General features: G+C 33.7%; 1 protein-coding gene across 1 annotated transcript in view; it reads left to right on the top strand.

The window, feature by feature from the left end:
- The window catches only part of Hdx (highly divergent homeobox), a 233,650-nt gene that overhangs the window by 133,221 nt on the left and 83,101 nt on the right, over positions 1–17,328 (top strand). Inside the window, exon 5 of the mRNA XM_023723771.1 lies at positions 8,347–8,554. Coding sequence (XP_023579539.1) covers positions 8,347–8,554 — 208 coding nt within the window. The remainder of the gene's footprint in view (positions 1–8,346; positions 8,555–17,328) is intronic.

Genomic DNA, 17,328 nt, shown 5'->3' with positions numbered 1-17,328 from the left:
AAATTTTCCTATGAAGAATTTTATTGTTATCAAAGAAAAAATAATAAAAATTAAAAAAAAGTAGATCTCTAAATCTATGTACAAGGAATCAGATGCCCAAAATGATAAAATACTTGCCTATGGGGTATATAAAATGGCTGAAAACATGTTATTTTATGATTAACGGTTTGCAGTAGAGAAAATGTTACATTAAACATATTTAGTAGTCAGTATGTGAAAGGGGGAGTTTGAGGAGAATAGGATCTTGAACAAATAACTAGCAACAATTCCTAAAGTAAAGAAGGTCATAGATATTAAGCATTAGGAAGAGGGAACAAAAACTGAACTGAGAATACATATAAAATAGTATATTCAATATTCCTGAAGTTTCATGTAAAGAGAACATAAAAACTTAATGCTCTAATCAGATTGGAGATTCCCAAAGACACTGACAAGTGATATATTCTTACACAATACCTATTTAAATGTTAGTGTGTTCCAATAACACCCCCATGCACATACATAAGATAATGTTTTACCAATTATTTGGCCATCACATAGCCCAGTAAGCATGATACAAAGATGGTATCATCACTTGGGAGGTTAAGGCAGGAGGATCACAATTTCAAGGGCATCTTCAGCTACATAGTCATACACTGTAACTAAACCAAAGAAAAAAGAAACAAAACATCTGAGGCTGTTACAAAATACAAAAGACTGAATAAGTATAAACAATATAATGTTTTGCTCACATATTATAAGACTAGGACTTCCAAAATGTTGATAGTTTTGATGTTTAGATCAGGTCCTATTTCTAAATAACTATAATATTACATGGTACAAAAGGTAAAGACGCTCTCTAGAGAGTCATTTAAAAGCACTCTAAAGCTATGCAGCTGACACATACCTATAATCACAGTTCCCTAGGAGGCTAAGAAGATGATTGCAATTTTCAGTACAGCCAGGAAAACTTAATGATTTAATGAGGGCCCATCTCAAAATTTAAAACAACAACGCAAACAAAAATTTTAAAAAATGTTTTGAGATGTACCTCAGTGAGATAGGCCCTGGGTTCAATGCGCAACACTGTATAAATAAAAAATTAAACACTACCAGTAATACAATCCATGAGCAAACACCTTATAACCTGATATCTCCCTCAGGCCCTATCTCTAAATACTTTTACATTGGCCATTTGGAGTTCAATATACTACTTAGAGAAAGCAATGTGATTATTCACGTTTTCATCCTGAACTATTCAAAAAATGTGAAAGAAATACAAGATAAACAGAAGCTTAGTTTGTGCTTCTTTTCCTTCTCTCAGCTATTGTGACACAGTGATGCAACAAGCATCCTAAAAAGATACAGCTTCATTCTTTTGATTGTTGTCTAAGATTACTGTATTGTAAATGAAGCACTTCTACACCACAATTTTATCATAATGGGCCAACATGGTTAGAAAGTAGAAAAATTATATGATAATTTAAAGTATCTTTAGTAAGAAGTTGTAGTTCTTTACATTTTCAAAACCTGTCAAGTTCATTTTAAGTGAGATAATGTAATGGGAAATTGAAAAGGAACTGTTCTTTTTTATACTTGTATTTCTCCCTTGGGGGACATTTAAAAACATAGTAAAATTAATACCCATAAATGTAGTTGTAGGGAGATAGCTCAATCGCATAGGTACAGGCGTGATTTCAATCCTTGTTGCGAAAACAAATTTAGAATACCTCTAAATGTGTTACTTTTCTATAGGGGAATATCATTTTGGAACCTCCAAATAAATGTATGTTTCCAGCTATATATTTGGTGTTGAATGTTCAGTATATTCAAGGACCATGTCTGTACCATGTCATGATGGTACAGACATATAATCCCATTACTTTGGTAGATGGTGGCAAGAGCATAACAAATTCAAGCGCAGCTGTACAATTTAGTGATCTAGAGATTCTCTGTTCCAAGATAAAAATAAAAATAGCTAGGGATGTAGCTCAATACAAAGAAGCTGGGACCAATTTTCAGTACAATAAACAAACAAAGTCTTTCATCTACATATCTATTTTGATGATAGGTACTAAAATGCTGTTTTGGTGTTAGTCACCAAGAATGCTGTTTTTGTGTTAATGACAATGCTATTTTTACCACTGTAGCTTTATAATTTAACTTGAAATTTGAGATTGCAAGGCCTCCTATTATGCTCTTGTCCAGGATTGTTTTTGCTATTCTCTATCTCTTTTATTTCTATATCAATTTTAGTGTTGCTGCTTAATTATTTTCTTATTCATGAGAGAAAATATATAACACCTGCAACTTAAGGGACAAAGTTTTATTTTGGTTCACCATCTTAGAGTTTTCACTCCACAGTTAGATGGCATGAAGGCAGGATGGCATCACAGTAGAAGAGCAGCTCATGGCATGGTGATGGGAAGCAGAGAGAGAGAGGAGGGGCAGAGCCAGGAGGGAGAAATCTACTTCCAGGCCACACTCCCAGTGACCCATCTCTTCTGACCAAGCCTCACCTCCTGGTAGTAACTAAGTATAATCCCTGATAATACAATCATTTTTTAAAAGTCCCACATTTGAGCCCATAAGGATTCAGTAGGACATCTAAGACTTAAACCCAAAGAGATTGGTTATTGTAATTCTGTGAAGAATGCTGTAGGTATTTTGATTAGGATTAGTCTATTTCTCTATTAGTTTTGATATTATGGTTATTTGAACAATATTAAGTCTGCTTATCCAGGAAAAAGGAATGTTTATCCATTGTATTTTATCCTCTTTAATTTTTCTAGATTACCTTATTTTTTCACTATTGATATATTTCTCCTTTATTAGGTTAATTCATGTTTTCTTTTTCTTTTCTTTTGTTACTAGTTCATGCTCACAACACATAGTGGTTATACTCTTTATGTAGAGTTGGTACATAAACACAGCACATCTTTATTTTTTTCTCATCCTTCTGTCCCTCCTCCTCCTTTCATTTCTTAGGCACCATGAGTTTTATTTATGAATTTTATTGAGAAACAAATAGCAATGAGACAGTTTCAAAACCAATTAGTAGGACAGTTTCAATGATTAGTACATTGTGTATTTTTGTCTTTGTAATGGTTATTCATAGTACAAAATGCAGACTTGAAATCCTGTCCAAACACTATTAGTACAAGTCTTTCTTCTCATTGAATTAAGAGAAGGTAGCTGTAAATCTGCAATAACTATTTTGTATATACAGATACAAAATGGTCCTTCATTTACATCACTTTTTTTGTTTAGTTTTGTCAGAGATGGGACATTTAAATATTGTAGGTGCATGAATTCAGCAAAACAATCCAATGTAGTCCAGTAGTCCATAATAGTTACAAAATTTACATTTATTGTTATGTAGGTCTTGCTTTATGTTGAGCTTAACCATCCAGCAGAAAAGTATAAAAGTGAGTTATAAAAAGTAAAGCAGGGGCTGGGGAGATGGCTTAGTGGAATAAGTGCTTCCCTGGCACAAGGGTCTGAGTTCAATCCCCAGTTCTGCCAAAAAAAAAAAAAAAAAAAAAAAAAAAAGTAAAGCCATACTAATATGCTGACCTGTAAAAGGCTCAAGTCAACAATTTCTGACATTGCCAGTCCTACAGATAACCCACTGCTAATACGGCACCATGAATTTTGCAAAAGATCTATCTTCCTATGTTCTATTAGAAGCCTATTATTTTGATCTTCATTTGTATTTTTTTTGTATCACAGAATTTATTTTTAAGAGGACCTTATGTATGCATTTATCTGTGGACTGATTGTTAGTGTACAGAAACTACTGAGTTTTGTACACTGATTTTATGTAATGGTAACTTACAGAATTTATTAGTTCTGGTAGTCCTTTTATACAAACTTTTGGATCTTATGGATCATGTCAAGTGCATATAAGGAGAGTTTGACTTGGTCCCTTTCTATTTACATAATTTTCATTTCTTTCTCTTGTGTGATCATTCTCTAAGGTTTTGTGTTCTGTACTGAACAAAAGTGGTGAGAATAAACACTCTTGTTTTGTTTCCGATTTTAGATGAAATGTTTCAAGGTTTTTCTATTCTGTATACTATTGGAAGTGTGTTTGTCCTCAGTGGAGCTTGCTTGTTTGGGATAATGTTCTTCTATACATATTTTACTCATAATTTTAATCATAAATAGATGTTAGTTTTTTGTCGAAGATTTTCTGCATTTATTGAGATATCTTTGATACCATTTCTGTTATGTGCTACTTATTGATTTAATATTATTGAACTTTCCTTGCACCCCTGGAAGAATGTCAAATTGTTTTCATTTTAGGGAAGGGTCTACAGGGTGTTGAGGGTCCACTACTAGAACTAACTCATAGTAATTCTCATGTTTACAGCCTCCCAAGAGCTGGGATTACAGGCACATGTCACCACACCCAGTCTCAATTGCCATCTCAATGCGCCCTGGGAAATGGGGCTGGCATGGCAGGCCTGAGGATCAAACTCCTGGCCCCAGCAGCTGCTTGCAGGCACTTTAATCCACTGAGCTATTTGGCCAGCCCCAAATTGCTCTTGACACATAATTTCTTTGATAATTTTTTGCATTGTATTTATCAGTACCATACTGAAGGAATTTACATTTATACTTATTAAAGTGATTGACACTTATATTTCATTTTTGCTTTGTTCTTTTATGAATTTTGTATCAGGGTAATGTCAGCTTCTGGAACTAATTTTAACATTTCTTCCTCTCTTTCAACTTCAAGGAAAATTTTGTGGAGTATTAGCCAAAAGTTTTAGTAGCCTGAAGTTTCCTTGAAATTTTGGTAGAATCTTTCAGAAAATCTATCATTTCCTAGACTTTTCTTACTTGATATAATTTTTTATTGTCTCTCTTTTATCAGTCTATTCAGGATTATTACACTCCTGCCTCAATATTTTTTTTTCTTCTTGGAACCAAGGATTGAACTCAGGCCTTGCACTTGCCAGGCAAGCGCTTATTCTACTGAGCCATCTCCCTGGCCCCTCCTGCCTCAGTATTTGTAATTCATACAATCTTAGAATTCTTTTCCTTTTTCTCCAGGTAGCCCAATATATTTCTATGTAAATTTCTGAAATACTTCATTAAAGTCTTTTAAAATTCAGTGGGTTCCATTATGATTTGAACTTTTATAATTGCATTGATTTTTTTCTCTTTATGATAAGTTTCATTAAGTATTGATCATTTTTATACAAACACTATCCTATCATATTGGTCACATTTCCAGTTGGAAGGAAAAAATATCTGACAACTCCAATTTAGAGAAGTTTAAATTGGCTGCATGTTTCAGAGTTTTTAGAGCATATTGCATCCCATCCAATTATAGAGTGTAATACGTATAATTCAATGTTCTTTAGTTTTCATGATTTACAGAAAGAAATTAGACTGAATAATTTTTATAATATCTATAGATATTTCCCTAAATGAAACTGCAAATAATAACAAAACTGTGCAATTCATTCATAGCAAAGTAGAAACCTCATGGAGGAATGTTGTAGTGGAGTTAACATGTTCATTTCATAGTCAATGGGAAGCAGAGTACAAGAGAAGAGTACTGGACAGGAAGCCAGCAGGGACCAGATGTACTCCTTAAACTCATGCCTCCATGACCCACTAAGACACACCCAGAAGTGTGCTTTTCTAAGCTTCTAGGTAGCACTTATATCAATCAAATTAATAATCAAGATTGTCAGACATATAATTTGAAAATAGGTAGGATTTAATTGGTCTTTCATGATCTGTGCTTCTCTTATTTAATTTTTTAAAATTGTTACACAGACCCAAATTTCTAGTAATATGTTCATTATGATCTATCAGAGAATGGATTTTGTTTTGCTCTTGTTCTTACAGGAGAACCATTCCATTTTTCACCATCAAACTGTAATTTTGAAAATTGTATTTCAAAAATTTGTTTTGAAATAATTTATACTTTTCAAGAAATTAGTACATTAAGATATATTTAGCATGCAACTATGTTTTTGATCTCTTTTTTTAAGGTGTTACAATAACATGTATGAACTACAGGAACTTTTATAAAGATCAAGACAATTCCTGTATTCCTGTACACTCAGTGTAGCCCAGACAAGCCATGATATTGCACACAGCTGATTCTAAATCAGTACTTTTGCATATGTAATTTGTATGATTCACTTATGGTCTCTTTCATGTCTACAAAGACCATAACAAGAGTATCCTGAAGTTTGTTCCTGATATTAATACCCTGCTCTCTCTCTCTCTCTCACTCTCTCTCTCCCTCTCTCTCTGTAGTCTTGATGCATATATGTCACCTTTCTTGTTTCAGTGAACTCATATTTTTTTTAAATTAATATACCTTTTTATATATTTAAAAATACATTTTTATTAATACACGTTGGTAGCATACAATGTCTATATTCCTAGGGTAGAGTTGTTAAATACACATAAATAATGTCCTATCAAATCAGATTTTCAGATGGCCACCAACAGACAGCACCCTTTATAATGCTTTTTCTCCCCTCCCTTTATTCCCCTCCCTTTCTCTTCATTTCCTTCCCCTCCCCTCTTTCCTACTCCTTTAAATTTTGGGTTTAGGCATTTTATCTTAGCAATGGAAAGTTGATAAATACAGGTAAATGATTAAAAACTTTTCTAGCTAGCCATGGTAGGGTGTTCCTATAGTCCTAGCTACCGGGGAAGCTGAGGCCAGAGGACTACTTGAGCCCCGGAGTTTGCCATTAGAGTCCCACAGGAATGTGAACTCTATGATGAACTGTGCATGGGACGGGTTAACCTCAATCTAATTCTTCTTCTCTCCTCCCTTTCTGGTTTTGGAAATGCTTCCATCAGTAATGAATTTATTAATTAATATACCTTAATTAATGCAGTATAGATTTATGCTACAGCAGTCCAAAAAGGTAGACACTGAACTTACAGACTCAAGGTAAAATGTTTGCTAACTAGATATGAGAAAAAGAAATATATTTAAAAAGAACTTTTAAAAGGCTCTATTCTGTGCTCAGCTAAAACTTCAATTAAAAATAAGACTTATTTCACTAAGGAGGTTATATGCATCAAATAAGCACATGGAAAGATGGTTAACACCTCTAGCACTTAAGAAAATCTAATTAAGTTCTTGCTGAATCTCGTCGTAGGGAGGCTATTTAGCATTCATGAAGTCCAGTCTATATTTAACTTTCAGACAAGCCAAAATTTTTAGAAAAAGAAGTTGATAAGCCATCATTCCACACATACATTCAAATAGGTAATATTAAATGAATACATAGAGAGCTCATGAATACTGACAAGAATGCTAAGAAACTATCACTGTGAATGGCTTATAAAAGTGTATAACATCATGACCCTACAGAAAATAACTTGAAATTTTCTTATGAAACTTAACATGCAATTATTCAATCCAGAATTTGCATTCTTTAGCATTTATCCTACAAAAATGAACTTATTTCTGCACAAAATCTTTACATGACTGTTCATAGTAACTTTTAAAAATGACCAAAAAATGAAAATTCACATCCTTCTTAAACCTTGATATACACAATCATGAAATACTTTTGAGAATAAAGTATTGGCACATACAAATTGAATAACTATTCAGAGAAACATTGTTGAGTTTTAAAAAAGGCAAATTTCTGAAAATCTTATACTGCAAGATTTAATTTTCACATATTCTTAAAAGTACTATAAAATGGAGAACAGATTAGTGATTCTCAGGAATCAGGAATTGTGGAAAAAAGGGGGTAAAGGTATGGTATAGGACAGAAATACAGAACTGTACATACACATTGTACAATATCAATTTCCTGCTTTGGTATTGTGCTATAAGATGATAGTTGGAGTAAATGGAGTGAAGAATACACCCGATCTATCTTTGAACTTTTCTATGACTCTAAAATTACTTAAATAAAATGTTTTAAAAATTGGTCCTAAATAGAAAAGAATGAATATTAAAGTATTTGAATAGCTAATGTAATGATTATTCAGCCAATAATATTAATAGAAGGCCTAAAATGTAGGAAGACCAAGATTGGCAACAAAATATAAACACTGGAAGAAGAATCAATTTATTTATCTTTGGAAAGATTTGATGAATTATTTTCCTCCATAAAGTAGCAAAAACATAAACAAATAAAATATAATAGTCCACAAGTTTTTGAAGGTCTGAAAATTTGGATAAATATTATCATCCTCTAATAAAGTATTTTAAAGTGAAAATGACTTTATTTTAGCTCACTGAAAGAAAAGTTGCATTATCCTATATACTTTGTTCTCTTTAGGAATGATTTATGTAGCATCCATTTATTATTTTATGTTTTATATAATTACAAAACTTACTTTTGTATTTCTTTTATAAAGACTTGGATTGGGAATCGAAGAAGGAAATATCGCTTAATGGGCATTGAAGTTCCACCTCCAAGAGGAGGCCCTGCTGATTTCTCTGAGCAACCTGAGTCTGGTTCTTTCTCTGCATTCACACCAGGAGAGGAAACCGGGCCTGAAGTGGGAGAGGATAATGACAGAAATGATGAAGTATCCATCTGTTTGTCCGATGGAAGCTCTCAAGGTACTTTATGTGATGCACTTCTTACCAGTGCCCTTCGTATATTTGATGCATTCTTACACATTTTTCATCTTACTACACTTCCAATCTAGCATTTTGCAAAGCATCTGGGTAACCATTTAAAAATAAGTGGACTTGTGTTTAATGCTTCATTTTAAATAACTTCCCACATCATCACAAAGAATATTCACCTACCACAATAATGATCTACTGAACTTAAAATTGTTGGCTATTATAACAATCTATACATTACCGTTAAATAACTGATTTTTTTGATTCATTGGAATAGTCAATTTAGATAGGAACATTATAAGTATGAAACAATGTGATTAACAATAAGCTTGTAGGCTGAAAACTGGATGTAAATCTTTGCTTCTTTTACTAGCTGATTATGTGATGCTAAGCAACGCATTTGGTTCAATGTTCTTTAATTTTCCCAATTTGCATAAGGAAATTAGACTGCTTCATCTTTATAATATCTCTTGCATTTCCCTAGATGAAACTGCAAATAATGATATGGAACTATGCGTTCCTGATAAATATAGTTTGTCTGATTTCGAAAAACTGTTTTATTGATCCTTTTGTATTTTTAAAGAGAATACAAAATAGTAATAAAAAATGAAAAATAATACAGAATTTCACTAAAGAAAATAATATGAATTTGACACTATTTGCTGTATTGCATATTATTGTATTCACATCAGTTGTTCCGATTAAAAGATATATGCATACAAAATAGGGAGAAGAAAGAAAAACAAAAAAAAAATAGAAGAAATTAAGAAGACAGAAAAAAAAGTCAAAACAGATTAAGGATTTTTTTTTTTTGTATTATCGGGTAGGGTCTACAGGTTGTTCAAGGTCTCATTGCTAGATCGGACTCGTAGTGATCCACCCGTTTACAGCCTCCCAAGTGCTGGGATTAGAAGTGCGTGCCACCATGCCCACTCTCAGCATGCAGCAGGCCTGGGCACCGAACCCCTGTGCCTGCTTGCAGGCAATTTAATCCGCTGAGCTATTTGACCAGTCCCAGATTAAGGATTAACTGTTCTTTCCAAAGACCAGCAGGAATCCACAGTGCAGTTGTCCCAAATATTCTGCTTCCATGCATATCTATGACTCTTTCCATGACTCCCTCTCCTATTTTCCTCATCTGAGTAGTTCCTTTCCTTTTTTAGTGTGCTTTGTTTATTTTTATTTTTATTTCTTTAAATTTTTTCCATAATTTTATTGAGAAATAAATAGCAATGAGACAGTTTCAAATCAAATTGGTAGGACAGTTCCAATAATTACCACATTGCATACTGTCTTCTTAGTGGTTATTTGTTGTGCAAGATGCAGACATGATATCCTATTTACAAACATTATTAAAACAAATCCCTTTATTCATTGAATTAAGAGAATGTAGCTATATATCTATCCTAACCATTTTGAATACATAGATACAAAATAGTCATTCATCTGTGTCCTGTTTCTTTTTGCTTTTTTTTCAGAATTCTATATTTTTATTTTTTTTCAAAATTATATTGATAAACAGCAATGAGACAATTTCAAATCAAATTGGAAGTACAGTTTCAACAAATAATACACTGCATATATTCTTCTTAGTGGTTAATTGCTGTACAAGATGCGGACTTCAGATCCTATTTACAAACACCATTAGAACCCAATGTTATTATGGGCTACTGGACTCTTTTTGAATATTTTGCTGATTTTACACACCTATAATATTCAATAACGGAACTTAGAAAAAATGGGGTATACCGATGAATGTCCATTTTGTATCTGTGTATTCAAAGTGGTTAGGATAGGTATATAGTTGCATTCTCTTAATGAATAGAATGATTTGTTCTAATGCTGTTTTTTTGTTGTTTAGTTCCATCATTTAAATATTATAGGTGTGTGAACTCAGCAAAATAGTCCAAAATAGTCCGGTAGCCCATAATAGTATTGGGTCTTCCACTTAATAATTTTTTGTCATATTCTGTAGGGAATTAAAGTTTAACATACCAGTACTTGATGAAAAATACCTGTTCCATGTTATGTCTAATATGTTTGATATTCAGACAGATAATGATGTTAAGCTCAACAGCCTAGGTTATATGGTAATAACAATAAGCTTCTTTTCTGGAGGGTTAACAACCTAAGTTTGCAGATCAAAAATTAGGGTCTTCCACTTGATTGGCAGTGTCAGAAATTGTTGACCTGAGTCCCCTACAGCTCAACATAACCGCATGGCTTTACTTCTTATATTTCGTTTTCATACTTTTCTGCTGAATGGTTTAGACCAAGATAAATCAAGACCTATGCAACAAGAGTTGTAGCTTTTGGGTCCGATAAAGTCAGTGAAAGCCCCTCAGGATTTATCCTGAGATCCTGTACCACAGTTTGTAGAACCTTTGTCAGTGTCAGCCATGTGGATGAGTCATGGCCACTGCTTGGCCAATGTGCTCTCTGTGAAAGCTTGAATGTTTTCTCTCCATGTGACTTTCCTTACGCACAGAGAAAATCCTTTCTTTTCAGCAGGTTCTTTCCCTTTTTACAGTATCTATTGTACCTTTCAGATTTTATTTACTCTTTCAGTTTATTACTCTAGGGAAACAATGTGATGTTTGCACCTAGAGACTATACTCAAATCAAGTAAATCAGACTTACATGTTTATTGATACTTTTAGTATTCATTAACTTACATGTAATACAATTGATCCATTGTAAGTATAAAATTAAATCATTTTTGTAGTCTTTCATTGTTTATTTAGTCCTTCACCATCACTAAAATATAATTTTATTTTATAATTATTTATGTTTTTGGTACTGAGTCTTGCTATGCAGCTTGGACTTGTAGTGACTCTCCTTTTTCAGCTTCCTCAATGCTAGGATTATAGGCGTGCACCACCACACCTGGTTTCAGGGCCAGTTTGGCACTCCTGGGTTTCCCAGGCCAGCATGACATGGGTTACTAGGGATCAACCTCTAGTCCTTGCACTTGAGAGCAGGCACTTAGACTCCTGAGCTACCTCCCCAGCCTTAAAATCTAATTTTAGGTAATTTACATAACTGCTTTCATAAAAGTCTCCTTTGAGCCCATTTATAGTCGATACTCCATGCAACTGTCAACTCTACACAGACACTGTGCTTTCTTACAACATAAAGGAAATCACACAGTTTGTAATCATTTTGTACCTGTGATTGAGAAACACAGAAAAACCATGAACTTGTCTTTTTCTTTTTTTTATTAAGACCTGTTAGGAGTACTAATACTTTATTTTCCAGTGAACTATTTGTCTTTTTAACCTTTTACAATACTTTTGACTTTACAAATTTGTTCATAAGTTTTGATGTCATCAGGTTTACTAGAACTTTTGTTTATGATTTCTGGCTTTTTCTCTATGATTAGTCTTTCCTTGTGCTACATTTATGTAAGTACACCCTTGCATTTGTTTCTGGTATCTGTATGATTTTATTTTTGCAAATTAGATATTTATGCTAAAGTATCTTAGGACATGCCTAATCTGTTTTTCAAATTGTTAAACAGTTGTCTATACATGATTTGCTTGATAATTCATCATTTTTGCTATGAGCTTAAATGTAACTTTTAATTACATATGCAGGCATACATATAAACAGATATGCATATACACACATGCAGACATACACACATGGGTATAATTCATTTATTATTACGTGGATTTGATCATTTACAACTATGGATTTAAATAATGTCCTAGTAGCTTGTAGGAATCTTGTACTATATTGATTCATCTAGGTGAAATTTAGAATTCTTTAGTTAGGCCTTAATTTCTTTCCCCAAATAATCCATTCAACCATTTAATATTTTTGTTGGCTGTGTATTAAGTGGCTAGATTGTATTTCTGCAGCTTAGTATAGAACTCAGACCATGAGAAGAAATATAGGATTCACCCACACTAAGTCCAAAAATGCCAAGCCATAGAATTAGATTTGTATAATTATGAAAATAAAACATTACAAGAAAGGACAATGGACAAGGATTTTGTTGAGTCTAGAAGAGATTCTGGGGCTGGTAGGAAAACACAAGGTTTTTAGAGAAATTCCAGAAACTAGGCAACTAGGATAGTACAGTATTTCTAAAATCAAGGAAAGGATAAGATTTCAGAAAGAAGAGTCATTATCCAAATGAGCTAAAGTTACTGAATATAAAAAAGAGATCTTTAAATGGGATTTTTTAGAAGTTCTTTCAAAAAACAATTTGTACATGCAGTGGGAAGAAACGTAGATTGCAGTAGATTAATTAATAAAACAGGAGAAGACCTAAAGGGTTATGTATTTTTAAGACCAAGTATTTGAAAGTTTATCTATGTGAGTATTAAACTTATATCGTCCTTTACTCATGACTGATTTAGAAGACGTAAGCAGAATTTAGTGTATTGGAAAACTACTAGGCAGATTAAAAGTCATCAAGGAAAATAAATTTCATTATTTGAAGCCCATTAATTCTAATACTCTTGGTTCATTACTCACAATTTGTATTTTATTAGTCTTTACTAAATGCTTATATGTGAAAATACCTAGAAATTTCTCGTGACTTGCCACAGGATCTTTAGAGCATGATATCTTCTATTTAGAGAGGAAGTGGGGAAGTAGGAGATTATGTGTTTCATTGACTAAGTGGGAGAGTTTTGAGGAAATATTCTAATAAAAGAATATATAGAAATTCTTAATTGAAATTTCATTTCTCACATGCCACATTTCCACCTAAAAAGAAAATTTTAGAAAACAAATAATAGGAAAAATGAAAGTTAAATTTAAAGTTCATTTTAATGGTCCACTTTTTAAAAACCTATCTCTCACTGCTCTCGCACTGGCATCCTTTACTATAAATCAGCACATTCTCTAGATTAGAGGTGGCAAACCTATGGTACATTATTGCAGTAGCCACTCTTAAAGTCCTCACTATTTGCATGCAGTTTAATCACCCCAGCATCTGAACATTAGATAACAGTCTTATTTTTCTAAATTAAAACATCAGTACTGGGCCAGGGAGATGGCTCAGTAGAATAATTGCTTCTCTCGCAAGCGCAAGGGCCTGAGCTCAATCCCTGGTTCCGAAAAATAAAAAAAAAATTCTCATTATTCAGGTTTAATTCAAATGTTAGCATTTTGTGATAATTAAGTGAGCTTTGGTTTGCAGTTTTGGCACTTGTTCTGAAAATTTCACTATTAATGCTCTAGATATTGTTATTAAAGGTACATTAAGAAAAAGAGAAACACAGGCTTTTATGAGGAAAAGGCTGGACTGATTTCTGTGTAGGTTCAGGCAGACTGAGCTCAGAATGATTATCAAGCATTTAAAGAAGTTAAGTTTGTGTAGGGTTTTGGGGGTGGGGGCTCATAATCCCAAGATAGCTGGATGAAATGTTTGGGGTCAATGTTCTGAAGGTGTTCGGTGCAGGTATGCAAATAATGCTGGACATTCTGGTACCTGAAGGATTATACATCCAGTTCTAAATTTCTTTATGGTCATCTGTTCTATTTGCTGAGGGAAGGATGATCCTTTCAGTGATTTCTCACTGTTTTTTAGAATAGCCCGGTTGCTGAGGTCTCCCAGGTCAGACATGACAGACATCTGGAATGGTGATGAAGACCTAATGGGGAAAAGGACATACAGAGCTTAATGTTTCAATTCAAAAATATACAAGGACCAGCTAAATATCTCAGTGGACTAAGCACTTGCTTTGGCAAGCTCAGGGACCAAGGTTCCATCTCCAGTACCGCATGCCACACCAGGCCTGCTCCCAGGGTGTGCTGAGATGGTGACTGAGTCCGGGCTTGGTAGCAAAAGCCTGTAATCCCAGTGCTGGGGAGGCTGAAAACAAGAGGATCACTAGGAGTCCAAGATGTGTAGTGAGACACTGTACCAAATACATAAAATGAAAGCAAACACACACAAACACAGACACACACACACACACGCACACACAGACACACACAGAGTGATGAGATATTTTCTGGGTAGTTTATATTTTCGCAGGTGTATGTTAATAAACATATGTTCGTCAAATATTTCAATAGGAAAACATTTTCAAATACTGAAAACAGTGCTTTTTTACAGTCTATGAAAAGTAATATCCTTGCATTATTCTCATTTTTTCAGTGGAGAATACTAATCTGATTGACTGCACCTCTTTGTAATGGTTCAATTTTTGCATCATCTGGATAAGATTACCTATAGAAAATGCTGTTTTAGAAAAGGACCCATGTGCAGCTGAGAAAAATGTGTATTCAGCTGTGTTTGGATGGAACACTCTGTATATGTCCACCAAGTCCATTTGTTTTAAGCTCTGGTTCAGTTCTGTTATTTTTTTTCTAAGTTTTTGTCTCATTGACCTATTGTTTGGGATAAGGGGGTGTTAAGGTCTCCTGTTAAGATTGTGGTATTGGATATTAGATTTTTCATGTCCATAAAGATTTGCTTTATATAGTTGGGTGATCCCATGTTTGGTGCATACATATTTATGATTACCTCTTCCTCTTGAATTTTTCCCCTAACCAGTATATAGTGGCCTTCTTTATTTCACTTGATCATTCTTGGTTCGAAGTTGAGACTCTCTGAGAATAGGATTGCTACCCCTGCTTTTCTCTGAGGTGCTGGGGCATGTAGTATTGTGTTCCATCCTTTGACTTTCAGCCTATGAATGTCTTTATGAGTTAAATGTGTTTCTTGAATACAGCATATTGTTGGATTTTGTTTCCCAATCCACTGTGCCAGCCTATTTCTCTTAATTAGTGAATTGAGTCCATTCACATTGATGGTTATCATTGAGATGTATTGACTTATGATTGACATGTTATTTCCCTGTTGTCATTTACTCCTTTTTCTCCGGTGTTTAATTGCTTGCCCTATTTAGTTGGTTGCTTCTGATCTCATTCGTGGAGTTTCTCATCATTTTGGTCCCTCTCTAGGACATCTTTGAGTAGCCTGTGTAGGGTTGGCTTTATCATTATGAAATTCTTTAGCTGTTCTTTGTCATGGAAGTATTTCACTTCTTCATCAAGCTTGAAAGAGAGTTTTGCAGGGTGTAGTAGTCTGGGCAGGAGTTTGTTTTCATAGAGGACTTGAAGTACTCTGCTCTATGCTCTTCTTGCCTTCATGGTTTGTAAAGAAGTGTCGGCCATAATTCTGATGGGTTTTCCTTTGAATGTGATCTGCTTCTTTTCTCTAGTGGCTTTCAGTATGTGATTCTTGAGCTGAATTTCTGGGATCTTGACTCTTATATGTCTTGGTGTGTTTTTAAATGGGTTGAGGTTACTTGGCATTCTGTATGCTTCAGTTAACTGAATGTCAGATTGTTTCCTCATATTTGGGAAGTTTTCTACTATTACTTCTGCCCATAAAAAAGGAAAAAAAGAAAATACTAACCATATTTGTTTCCCACTTATGAAAATATAGTTCAAAGAATGTCTATTTTGAGATTTCTATTAGTTACAAGGTGATAAATAGATAGAATAATGAAAATAGCAAAGCCTAACAACAGAAATTCAGAGTCCTTATAACACAGATGTTGTTGATTTGGAATATTTAAGAAAGAAAAGTAATAACTTTAAGTGGCACTTTACTTGTATGTTGTATATTAGTCAAAAATCCTGTAAATCTTTCTTTTGAAAATAAACACAAGGGATCTGGGGAGACAACTCAGCAGTCTATGTGCCTGTATGGCAAGTGCAAGGACCTGGATTTGATCCCCAGTACCAGAAGCTGGCCCCTGAAATCAGCATGGTGGAACATGCCTGTAATTCCAGCCCTAGGGAGGGTGACACTGGAGGATCACTATGATTCTGAGCTGTGTAATGAGACCCTCTACCAAGTAAATAAGTAAGTAAATATAAAATCAGCATAAATGAGAATTAAGACTTTAAGAAAATACAGTAAAGGGCAACTTTAATCAGAGTTAACAAAGGTTCCACCGATCTTTTATCACTTTTAAACCTATTGCTTATTTTCTGAGAGGGCAGATAATTGTCTGACAGTGTTTCTGAATTACCACAAGTTTCAAATTTCTACCTTTCTACTAATCTTCATAAGTTTCCTTTCCATTTCTCTTTGTGGGATTGGAAACAAAGAAGACATTGCTAGTTTTTTTGAACTACATGGCCTCACAAACCCCACCCCATGATTGCAAACTTCAATTTGAGTTGCTAAGTGTGGAAGTAGAGGTCAGTGCTACATAGTGTTTAGACTGTTTAATTGCGTAATTTATTTTTGAATGAGCAAAACTGACTTTTTGTACAACGTCCCGATACATAGACAGTGGTTACTTTTTAAACCTTCAATAATACTAAACCATGTATAAGTAAAATAGAACATTTCTTACTCAACTTAACAGTTCATATATTTTATTTTATAACTCTCAAAATAGTTTCTAAGTATTCTAAAATAATAAGAAAACATAGAAAAATATTTTGCCAGTAAAGCAGAATTGTGTAAAATACCATAACTGAGAACAAGAAAATAGGGAAACTTATAAGGAATATTACACTAATTATCGTTTTTTAAAGAACAATATATTTCATATTTATAACAAGAAATAAAGCCATGTTGTTGTGGTGAGCTGTAGGGGACTCAGGTCAACAACTTCTGACATTGCTAGTCAAGCAGAAGACCCAATACTATTATGGACTACTGGACTATTTTGGAATATTTTGCTGAGTTCACACACCTATAATATTTATTTTATTTTATTTGAAAATATTATTGATAAACAGATAGCAATGAGACAGTTTCAAATCAAATCGGAAGTACA

The sequence above is a fragment of the Octodon degus genome, unplaced genomic scaffold (genome assembly GCF_000260255.1).
Source record: "Octodon degus isolate 3935 unplaced genomic scaffold, OctDeg1.0 scaffold00103, whole genome shotgun sequence".
Lineage (NCBI taxonomy): Eukaryota > Metazoa > Chordata > Mammalia > Rodentia > Octodontidae > Octodon > Octodon degus.
The sequence above is the reverse complement of the archived record's forward strand: the minus strand, read 5'-3'. Positions and strand labels throughout refer to the sequence as shown.